Source organism: Myotis brandtii, unplaced genomic scaffold (genome assembly GCF_000412655.1).
Source record: "Myotis brandtii unplaced genomic scaffold, ASM41265v1 scaffold423, whole genome shotgun sequence".
Classification (NCBI taxonomy): domain Eukaryota; kingdom Metazoa; phylum Chordata; class Mammalia; order Chiroptera; family Vespertilionidae; genus Myotis; species Myotis brandtii.
This window is the reverse complement of record NW_005366214.1, coordinates 3,626,348-3,638,518: the sequence shown is the minus strand read 5'-3', so window position 1 is coordinate 3,638,518 and position 12,171 is coordinate 3,626,348. Positions and strand designations below refer to the sequence as shown.

At 39.1% G+C, this 12,171-nt stretch overlaps 1 protein-coding gene across 7 annotated transcripts in view; it reads left to right on the top strand.

The window, feature by feature from the left end:
- The window catches only part of MNAT1 (MNAT CDK-activating kinase assembly factor 1), a 205,994-nt gene that overhangs the window by 87,655 nt on the left and 106,168 nt on the right, over nucleotides 1-12,171 (top strand). For all 7 annotated transcript variants that reach the window (XM_005874050.2, XM_014545936.1, XM_014545937.1 and 4 more), the window contains exons 4-5: nucleotides 1,775-1,878; nucleotides 10,555-10,695. In XM_005874050.2, the coding sequence (XP_005874112.1) occupies nucleotides 1,775-1,878; nucleotides 10,555-10,695 (245 nt within the window). The remainder of the gene's footprint in view (nucleotides 1-1,774; nucleotides 1,879-10,554; nucleotides 10,696-12,171) is intronic.

Here is a 12,171-nt window from a genome sequence, read left to right as displayed (position 1 = left end):
AGAGGGCTATTGTTTCTCATTTTCTCTCGTTTCTCCCAGAGTTATTAAATCCTATCTAATAAAAGGGTAATATGCAAATTAACCATCACTCCGTCACAAATGGTGGCCCCCATAGCCACAAGATGGTGGCGCCCAGTCCTCTCAGCCCTGCTGAAGTCCCCCAGTCCCGGGGGCGGGGGGGCGGCGGCTGCTGAGAGCGGGCACCATGAGTGGCCTGGTGGAATGCTTGCTTTGTTGCTGCAACTGCGGAGGGCCTCTGGGCAGCAGGCCAGGAGCAGCCGGTGGTGGAGGGGGGGAACACTTGCGTTCTGCGCCTGGCCGCGGAATGCCTTTGGCCAGGCTGGGCGCAGAATGCTTGCGTCATTGCAGGCTAGGCTGAGGGGACCCCCACCCCCCGTGCACGAATTTCGTGCACCGGGCCTCTAGTTGTATATAATAGAATTGAGAATTGCTTTTATTTTTCTACATACCTAAATGAGCCTGAATTTTCAACATTGATTATGATAAATTGATGTTCTGAAGTGAGTTGGCCTTTTGAGGAAATTAAAAAATGGATGAATTGGTCTTTTGAGTATGTTTGATGGTCTTAATAAAATTGGTAGCCTTGTGTTGGGCCTCCAATATTACTTTTTAAATCTGATAGGACTCTATAATCCAAAAATCTAGAAACTATATGAGATGATTGTTAGTTAAAAGAAGGAGTGAGATGGGGAAGGAACTTATAGGAACACAAAATATACTTAGGACAGATCAAACCTTTTTATAGGATAAACAGCAGGAAGCAGTGGTAAGTAATTGGAGAAGGGGTAGAAGAACTAATAATGGATAGAGAAAGATTACAGAGGAAGCCAAGGGAGATCTGAATTGAATTATGGAACAGGAGAGTCTTAATGATTTGGATCCTTCTTGACAGGCTGGTGCAAAAACACTAAGTGGTGAATATTGGGTGGTACTTTATTTATAATGTGAATTTATATATGCCAAAGAGGTGTTTTTCTTGTTCAGAGTATTATAGCAACCTTTTGATTTATATATGTAAACTTAGAAGGGAGTAAAGGCATTTATAATTCAAATTATTTTGAGTTGGAATTTTAAACAGGCAGGTCTAATTCACAGAAAATTTATCAACTATAGTAACATGTCTCAGCAGCTTCTCTTACCAAATTATTTCAGTCTTAAGTTTTGGTGCCAGTTTATCCTTTACCTTTTCTATTAAGTTTCAACTCCTGTTTATTTCATATTTTTCCAGATCTAGACTAGATGGAAAATAATTCAAGCTTGTGACTCGCCATGTTGGAGACCACTAGAATGTCAATAAAACCTGTTTTTTAAAAATATAAATTATATATAAGTATATAACTTTTAAAATCCTTTTGGATAATTTTTTTTTGTTTTGTTTCCAGAGCACAGCTTCTTTTGACTATTGACTCTGACCAGTATAGTAGATTCCAGAATTATTTTTTTTTATTTAAAAATTTTAAGCATTCTTTTATATGCTTTTAAAGTTAGAGTGGGGACTATAAAAATCAAATTTAATATGATTATGGCACATACATATTTTGTGATAGTCTGACACTTCCCTTATATTTGGCTCAGAAAACATAATTGCTGAACTAGAGCTAGTCTCTAAAATAGATAGTAGGTAAAAGGATATAAATAGAGCTATAAGGAATGATAACCTGATTGAATTAAGTTACTGTGATGAAAATTTGGTTTTTACATATGCAAGATTTATACTAAAACTATATTTCATGTTGTTTCCTTTCTGTTGTAGTTTTCAACTTAACCAACAATGTGGATTTGGACAACACCAAAAAGAAAATGGAGATATACCAAAAGGAAAACAAAGATGTCATTCAGAAAAATAAATTAAAGCTGGTTAGTTGCTAAGTATTTTCTTGTTCTTTTATTTTAGAAATGAATGCTTCTACATGATCTTTAAAAAAACTATCATTCTCTAAAAGTAATATTTGCAAAGAATGTAGCTGAAATTTAGACCAGAAGTACTAATAAATTTATATCTATATCTATAATAATAAAAGTGTAATATGCTAATTAGACCAGATGTTCTTCTGGACCTCCTTCTGGACTACCTTCTGGAGGAAGCCAGGGCTGCGAAGGCCGAGGCAAGCTGTGGTGGCTGCAAGGGCTGAGCCCTTGCATGAATTTTATGCATTGGGCCTCTAGTAAGCATATACCAGTAAGTAGGAGGCACACATTACAGTAGCAAAAACAATTTTGGTGGGATTATTAAAATATATTCTTTAATGTTAAAAGAATTGCATGCATGCAGAGATTTAATTGTCTAGCTTATACAGTTTAGTACAACTTGGCTTTCTAGTTTTGGTGGAAAGTAGAGTTAATTATTTTTGAGGTACTTAATTAGGAATTTGTAATCATCGGTAAAACTGGTACAAGTATATTCAGATCACATAGTTTTATCTTGAGTTTAGAGGATTTCCTCCGGGTAAAACTGGTACAAGTATATTCAGATCACATAGTTTGTATTTTTATCTTGAGTTTAGAGGATTTCCTCCATATAGTCTAAGAGTGTTTCATTTAGGCACTTCTTTTCCTGCAGTGAAGCTCTCAAGGAATTCACCCTACATTCTCATTCCATTCATAGCCAGCTTGGCCTCTTTAAAAAGGTGAGAGTATCATTGTGCCATAAAGTTCACTCACTGTCTTTGCCCAGTAGTCTCTTCTGGGTGCATCAGAAGATACATACAAAATAGGTATGCCTAGGTAACTTGTTGTATTAGCCCTATTTAACTCAATAGTGGAAGGCTGTTCCTTTCAAGTGAGTGCATTTTTATTCATAGTTTTAAACTAGGAAATAATACTGAGAGTTGCAATGAAAGAATAATCTAATTTTCGGCTAATTATATTATTTTAAAGTAGGAATTTCTAATATCTGGAAACTTTAAATGATAAGTTATTGAATAAAACAAATGCTTTATGTCCTTCATGTTACAGTGAGATTATTTGGACTGTTTCTGTTCTTGATATTAATTTTTAACATCTGGATATGTTATAACTGGTCAGTAATTTGTTATAACTTATTAATTGATAATTATAATTTATTAATTCTGATACTTACCTGGGTATTTGGTATTGGGATAAACATACATAGGACCATGCTTTTAAAGATGGTGCTAGTTAACATATATAAGTAATTATGATATCATTGGCTAGAGCCCTCAAGTGGTCCCTGGGGCATGGACTAACTTACATGGCTAATGTCATTTTACTAAACCGAGGTAGCAACTTGCCTTTCATGTTTCTGTGAATGCTGAAGTCTCACTGTTCCAGAAGCAACAGAGTTGTATCAAAGAAGAAAAGAAAAAAAGCAATCTCTTGCATGATTAGGCTCATAAAAGGACCCATTTCTGTCATAGAGAAACTATTACTAAGTTGTCTGCTAAGGAGATCTTATTTGTTTCATGGAGCTGTTACCTAACATCAATCAATGTGAGCATGAGAAACTGAATAAAGGTGTTTTAATCTTGAAATAGAGTCTTAGTGAAGATTAACTTAATTTTTACTTTTACTTTTCTGGATTCTCATGAGCAGGAGAGATTGCAGTGTTAGAATGTCTGTCAATTTAGTACAAGAATATTTAGTTCAATAAACATTTGTTCAATATCTCCTAAGGATATATTGTACAAAGATGAATAACAACCCTGTTTTCTAGGGATCAGGTAATTTCAATATAATGTCATAAGCACATGGATACCTTACCCATTCTGTAAAAATTGGGAAAGGTATTCCAGGCAAGGTCATGTTTGTGAAACCTTGAAGGACAAGTAGAATTTAGCAAGATGAAGAAAATGGGACAAGGGTGAGGGTAGGGAGGCTGCCACAAGAAAGTTCCAGGCAGAAGGAAATGATGAGCAAAGGCAAAGAAAGGATGGATAATCATGAAGAGTTCTAGGAGTTGTCCATAGTTCTGTATTGCTGAGACCTACCGTTCCCACAATCAAGAGAGAGAGAGAGAGAGAGAGAGAGAGAGAGAAAGAAAGGGAGAAATGAAGTTGGAGGTGAACCTTTTTTTCAAATGAAAGCTTGCTCAGCATACTGTGGTTGAAATGATAATGCAGGAGGGATAGGCTGGATTCTCTCATCTGCTGGGTCTCTGCTGTAGTCTATCTTATGGCATTTTATTAGGGAATTCCCAGGATTCCTTAGATTACTGTTATAAGAACCTATTGATGATTGTCATTGAAGGGTTTTTAGCAAGGTGATAATAAGGTATTGTCCTTATTAGAATAGGTTTAGTAGTTTTGTGGAGGTTGAATTTGAGAGAATTAAGCCTGGAGTTCAGGAAGTTATTGAAGTCATTAGGTGAGTTCAGAGGTCACTTAAACAGCAATTGTGAAGTGAGGATGAATTAAAGAAATGTTTTGAGTTTAAAATAGCAAATTCTACTGATGGATTGAAGTGGGCGGTGAATGCAAGGAAAATTGATTGGGTAAGGCAGCACTAATAGGAGGAACACAGAGACTTTTAGTCTTTTAACTTGCTTCCCTTCTCTTAGTCTAATACCTTCTTCATTGTCTGCCTCCTCTGCCCCCATGTTTGATTTTTACTGATGGTTATTTTCCCAGTTATTCAATCAGCTAGCTAGCCAACCAATATTTATTGAGGCCTACTATGCACTAAATAACTCATATATTCTATTGCAGTGAGAAAATAGAGACCACCAGTTCCTCATTACCAAAGCTGATAAACTCGTTATTGGTCTGAATCTCATTTGGCCTGTAACCAGTGTTTGTTGCAGACTTCTTCCTTGGTGTTGAAACTTTTCCTTAACTTTTCTGGGGCTTCTAGTCATCTTTCTAAACTCTCCTCCTTATCCTACTGTTCTCACCTTTCTCTTTCATCCTCTTCATAGACTTCTCTTTTCTTCCTGTCTCTTAAACACAGGTTCCTCTTAGTGCTTCTCTTTATGGTAACTCTTTACATTGATTACTCTGAAATGTTTCTGCAGTCCATTAGTTTTCTCCTGAGCTCCTAGGATTATATTATGTAATATGCTCATATATCTATAAATGGTTAATAGACATTTCTTTTTGGTTGTATTCTGGGCAGTTGTAATCGAGCATTCCAGAACTGAACATTTTAATCTTCACAGTCACTTATTTCTCCTATTATGTCCTTTATCCAGTTGTTCAAGGCATATCTGCTCAGTTTTCATGTACTTTTGATCTCTCCTTATCATTTTTCTTTTTTTTTTTAAAAAAAATCTTTTTATTGAGTTCAAAGAGGAAGGGAGAGGGAGAAAGAGAGAGAAACATTAATGAGGAGAGAGAATCACTGATCGACTGCCTCCTGTACACCCCACACTGTGGATGGAGTCTGCAACCCAGGCATGTGCCCTGACTGGGAACTGAACCTGGGACCTCCTGGTTCATAGTTCAACGCTCAACTACTGAGCCACACCGGCCGGGCTCTCCTTATCATTTTTCAAACCTGGTTCCCCTTCTGATTCTGTTATTATTTAGGGCCCTCATAATTTCTTATCTGGGTTATTGATGTTTTTCTAATTAGTCTTCCTGTCTTTAGTTTTGAACCCCATTGATCGGTATCTACTTCCAGTCATCTTTCTAAATTTGTTCAAAGTTCCTTAATTCTTGCCACTTGCCTTAGTGTGGCACAAATTCCCTTAGTATGGTATGATAGACCTTTCATGTTCTGCTCTCTGCTTGGCTGTCTAGCTTTATTTAGAACTTTTTCCCATCCCCACAATTCATAACAGGCAAATATTTCATCTTTATTCATGTCTTTGTAGCCTTGTTTTTCTGTCTAAATGGCCATTCCACTCTCTAATGGGGGTAAATACCTACTGTTTGAAGTCTTATCTCATCTTACATATAATAGTTTTTTAGGACTGCTGTAACAAATTACCACAAACTGGGTGGCTTATAGCAACAGGAATTTATTCTCCCTCACAATTTAGGCGGCTAAAAGTCTGGAATGAAGGTGTCATCAGGGCCATGTTCTCTCTGAAACCTTAGGGAAGTATCCTTTTTTGCCTCTTCTAGCTTCTGGTGGTTGCCAGCAACCTTTGGCACCACTCTGATCTCTTCCTCTGTCTTCCCATGACCTTCTTTCCTGCATGTATGTGTCCAGATTTCTAGTTGACCTTAACTTGTTTACATCTGCAGTGACCCTGTGTTGATATAAGATCACATTTGCAGGTACCAGGGGTAAGGCTTCAATGTAAGGGAACCCTAGTGCACTGTTGGTGAGAATGCAGATTGGTGCAACCACTATGGAAAATAGTGAGAGGTTTCCTCAAAAAGCTAAAAATGGAACTACCTTATGACCCAGTGATTCCACTTCTGGGAATATATTTTAAGAAACCTGAAACACTAATTTGAAAGAATATATGCACCCCTGTGTTCATTAAATCATTAATTACAATAGCCAAGATATGGAAGCAACCCAGTTGCCCAGCAGTAGATGAGTGAATAAAAGAGCTGTTGTACATATACACAAAGGAATACTATTTTGCCATAAAAAGGAATGAAAACTTTTTTGCGACAGCATAGATGGACCTAGAGGGTATTATACTCAGTGAAATGAGTCAGAGAAAGACAAATACCATATGGTTTCACTTATATGTGGAATCTAAAGGACAAAATAAACAAACAAGAAATCATGATTTCAGTAGTAGGAATTGTCAGAGGGAGTTTTCAGCTTTTTTCCTGGGAAAAAATTATGATGTTGAACCTCAAAGTGATTGGAATTTGTTTCAGGGGAACCCTTAAATATGGATGCTTCTCTTCTTAATTTTCCTGGGCCTCTCTAAACTCTCTGATTTATATAGTGGGGGTGAGCCTGGGATGCTTTTTTGGAATTCCCATTGAACCACTGGACTCATTCTTGTTGTAATTACTCTCCACACCATTTCTAATCTACTCCTGAGGTGCTTTCACACAGTATATTTCTGTGACTTCTTTGATTTGCCCAAAGCCTGCAGCACTCTAAAAGGCCATTTAAAAAGCAAGGGAGGAAGATACACAAATGGCTCAGGAGAGAGGCCACATGCCTTTCAGAAGTCCCAGAAGTATAAAATTTCAGATAGTCTTTTGAAATGCTTGTCCTGGCAGGACCCGGTGACTAGAGTGAGGTATTTGAAGAAGATGGCTTGATTTCCACTGTGAGACACTATGAAAAAAAAAAAGATATTTAAAATTGGGGGGGAAAAAAAGACTTCAATGTGTATTTTTGTTGGGACACATTAAACCCACAACACTCTATGAAATCTTTTCTGACTCTACTTGTCCTCCATCATCACAAAGAGAATTTACCACTCTATCAATTCTGTTCCCACTGTAGCCTGGGTATATTTCTCTAACAGTTGTCATACTTAATTACTTATATGTCACTGCTTTATTATGAAGCTCATCTTTTTCTGCTAATGGGCCTCCAAATCAAGTATTTCACTTTCCCAGCCCTTATACCTCAGTCCCTAACCCTAACTTTTTATATTTATTCCGATTAGTCCCCTAGATCAAGTTTGATTCTCTTCTCCACTGGGGGTCTGAGTTAGAGTAGCAACCTCAGTACTAAAGGAGGAAACCTTTGAAAAATTATAGGGAGAGGTGCCAATAGTGATCAATTTAATGTAAGGGGAATGGTGGGATGGGGAGAGGGATTAAATAAAGATAACTTCGAGATTTCAGCTTGAGTTGACTGAAATATAGGTACACATTTATTAGAAACTAGAGGCCTGGTGCACAAAATTGGTGCACGGGTAGGGTCCCTAGGCCTGGCTGGTGATCAGGGCCAATCTGGGCTTTCTGGTTGCCTGCCAGGCCCTTCCTTCCCCAGCTGCCTGCTGCCCTCCAGGGCCTTCCTTCGTTCCGTGTTGCCCCCAGGTGGGCAGTGCACATCATAGTGAGCGATCAAATTCCCGGTCAGTCAAACTCCCAAGGGGACACTTTGCATATTAGCCTTTTATATATATAGATAAGGAATATAGGGGGATGATCAGCTTTGAGAAACCAGATGCTAAACTTAATTTTAGATGTACTGAGTTTGAATCTTTTTGCATGAGAATTTTGTGGGTTTTTTTGGGGGAAGTTTATCTAATGTATGAAATAAAAATATCTAATAATGTTTTTTTTAAAATATATTTTATTGATTTTTTACAGAGAAGAAGGGAGAGGGATAGAGAGTTAGAAACATTGATGAGAGAGAACCATCGATCAGCTGCCTCCTGCACGCCCCCTACTGGGGATGTGCCGGCAACCAAGGTACATGCCCTTGACCAGAATCGAACCTGGGACCCTTCAGTCTGCAGGCCGACGCTCTATCCACTGAGCCAAACCGGTTAGGGCAATGTTTTAAATATTATCAACATATTAAAAAGCCTAAGCGACCGTCCAACCATCCGACTGGTAGCATGATGCGCAATGACTACCAGTGGACAGACCTCAATGAAGGAGCTGCTGAGCTGCAGTAACTTGGCAGCTGCGGTTTTTGGGTAACGCACCCGGAACCAGAGAGGAGGGAGCCCGATTCCGGGGTGTGTCACCCGAGAACCACCCTCTTGCAATCTGGGACCCCTCGGGGGATGTCGGAGAACTGGTTTCAGCCCGATCCCCACAGGCCAGGCCGAGGGGCATGCACCGGGTCTCTAGTTTTACATAAAAGTATACTTTCATCTGAAGTCTCTGTTAATTTCAGTATTATGTTGGTGGTCCCCAAACCTATTATGCTCACTTCCCCACATTCTATATAGTGTGGCTCAATGGTTGAGCATCAGCCTATGAACCAGGAGGTGAAAGTTTGATTACCAGTTAGGGCACATGCCTGGGTTGTGGGCTCAATCTCCAATGGGGGGCTTTCAGGAGGCAGCGATCAATGATTCTCTCTCAAGATTGATGTTTCTATCTCTCCCTCTCCCAAATCAATAAAAATATGTTTAAAACACACACACAACAAAACAAAATAAAAAACACTACAACGTTTTAAAGAGCAAGAGTCAAGTTTTTAAAATAAAGCCAATCAGATTTGTACTGTATTTTTTATTCAAAAGACTTAAAGAGCAAAGACTTGATGTAATACTGCATTTAAGTATGAGTTAGGGTTGGAATAGATTTCAGAGCCTGCAAGTAATTAATATTTCTGAAGAACATTGTAAAAGGTGAATGAGTAGACCTGAAGTTAATTCTGTGTACATATTGGCTTTGAAATTAGAATTTTTCAGTCCATAAAGAGGGCTCTTGACATTTACATGCCTGTATTAGAAAATAAATTCATTTAAAAAAAACTTATCTTAATGAATGGTTTTTTAGAATTCTAGCATCAAAAAGTCTTATTTTAGCTTGGGAAAAACAAGCTAAGTGCTGTGATAAGTTTTCATTATCTTTTATGTTTGAGAAATTATTGCTATTAAATAAGCTAATCTTTTAAATAGAATATATCAGTCCATAGTTCTATATAGAGATTGTCTGTTTGTTGTTGTATTTCTTATTTTGTTTTGTTTTCCTTGTTAAATCCCATAAAATGAATGCTTGAAACTGTCTTTAATCATTATAAATAAACTAGGGGCCCAGTGCATGAATTCATGCACTTTGAAAGGAACTGTGTGGGCTGTGAGGCTTCAGTGGGCACAGGGGCAGGTCTCTGCCCATCCTCCGTGCCCCCGCCCAGTCCCTCCTGCCGTTGCCCCTGATTCCCTGTCTGCCAGCAGCCCTGTTCCCGCCGTTGCCACTCCCATGTGCTGACGCCACCGGCCCTGATCGCACCCGCTGACGGCGTGGAGCAATTGGGGCTAGCGCCAGCAGCAGGTGGGAGCAGGGCCGGTGCCGTCAGTGGGTGTGAGCAGCAGCTGCTGCTGCCCCGATTGCCCCTCAGGAGCAGGGGGAGGTGGAGAAGCCCTCAGGGGTGATCAGGGTGGCAGCCGCTGTTTGCACCCACGGATGGCGCCAAGCGGTCAGGACTGGTGCCGGGTGCCGGCAGTGGGTGTAAGTGGTGGCTTCAGCGCCAGCTGCGGGTGTGAGCGGGGCTGGTGCCAACAGCAGGTCCAAGCACCGGGCGGGACCACAGTGTGCAGCAGCAAAGAATTTTTAGTAACCACCAGAGGCTTGCTCTGAAGACAGTGACTGGCGCCCCCACTCACCTGCTCCACCATCCTGCTGTGGCCGACACCCGCCATGTTCTGCGCACACCCCCTGGTGGTCAGCGCACGTCATAGCGACCGGTTGTTAGGTTGTTCAACCATTTGGTCTATTGGCATATTAGCCTTTTATTATATGAGATTAACCCATTATTAAGCACAGTTCCTGCAATTCTGCAACTTGCCTCGATGTACTTTGTTTAGGTGTTTGTTTAGTGCTAGATGTCATTCTCTTTAATAGTAATATATCCATATGAAATAAAATGAATTTTAGTTCCTTCAAAGTGTAATTGCTGCACTATTAAACAATAAGTGGCTATTTTGTTTTATGCTTCCAAAAAAGAAAAAAATCAGAATGTGGTATAGGATCAATGTTGGTTACTAAGTTTATTCTATACCATATATAAATGTTTCTGTTTTAGACACGGGAACAGGAGGAATTGGAAGAAGCTTTAGAGGTAGAACGACAGGAAAATGAACAAAAAAGACTGTTTATACAAAAAGAAGAACAACTACAGCAAATTCTAAAAAGGAAGAATAAGCAGGCTCTTTTAGATGAACTGGTATGTATTAATGCTAATTACAATAAAAAATCACTCTTTGGGGTTTGTGTTTTTTTTTTTCTTTTATATTTTATTGATTTTTTACAGAGAGGAAGGGAGAGAGATAGAGAGCCAGAAACATCGATGAGAGAGAAGCATCGATCAGCTGCCTCCTGCACACCCCCCACTGGGGATGTGCCCACAACCAAGGTACATGCCCTCGACCGGAATCGAACCTGGGACCCTTCAGTCCGCAGGCCGACGCTCTATCCACTGAGCCAAACCGGTTTCGGCTGTGTTTCTTATTTATTATGCTGGATAATGACATTTTAATGGCATTTCTGCAGTTTGTCCTGGTGTATTAAACTTTGATTTCTTTATTAAAAAAGTTTTTTTTACAATACCCATTTTATTTCAGAAGCGAGAGTAATATAACTGACATAATCCAATGTTCGGTTAATAGATTGTTTACATGTTTCTAAGCTTACTGTCTAAAACACATTGTTTTCCAAGCATTTTTTTTTCCTGATTAATACTGGTTTTCTAATAACTGGTTCATTTTAAATTGTTTCAGCTCTGGGCTGAAGTTTGCAGTGATTCTGGTTACTCTGTGAGAACTATATTTCATATTTTTGTGTGGAAAAGAATGAGAAGAAATGGTGATGTTTTGCAAGTTATTGGTGTTTTCCTGCAATTAGCCCCTCTAGTTGTTGACATCTATAATAATAAAAGCCTAATATGCTATTTAGACCTTCTAGACGAAGCTGGGGCTGCGAGGGCCGAGCCCCTGGCACGAATTTTGTGCATCGGGCCTCTAGTTGGTAGATAACAACCATAATAATAACTAAATTTTATGAACTGTTTCATAGATTTCATATATTATTTGATGCTTTTAACCTAGTAATATTGGTAAACTCACAACTAGAAAGTCATCCTCTCCAGGGATGTCTTTTGTATTCTTCCCTTTCTCTTTTTGTCCACATAATTTTCATGAGGTCCTCAGTATAGCTGATATACTGCTTATTATTCTATGATTGGGTAAATGTGTATGTGTATATTTTCTACTGTGCTTTTTTGCCCGAAAGCACTTAAGCCAGCTAACCAGGAATAAAAAGAAAAAGCAAGATTATTTAAATTAGAGATAGGTGAGAAAGTAAAGGAAAAGTAAGGATAAGGACATTAATGAGATTTAGACAGAAAATGCTTATCATAAACCCTATGTATTTTGTCTCAGTGCAGTGTAAATTGGTTCTAAAAGTAAGGACAGCAGCATATTAATAGAATATGTGCCCTAGCTGGTTTGGCCCAGTGGATGGGGCACCAGCCTGTGGACTGAAGGGTCCCGGGTTTGATTCCGGTCAAGGGCACATGCCTGGGTTTTGGGCTCGGTCCCTGGTAGGGAGCATGCAGGAGGCAGCTGATCAATGATTCAATCTCATCATTGATGTTTCTTTCTATCTCTCCCTCTCCCTTCCTCTCTGAAATCAATTAAAAAAA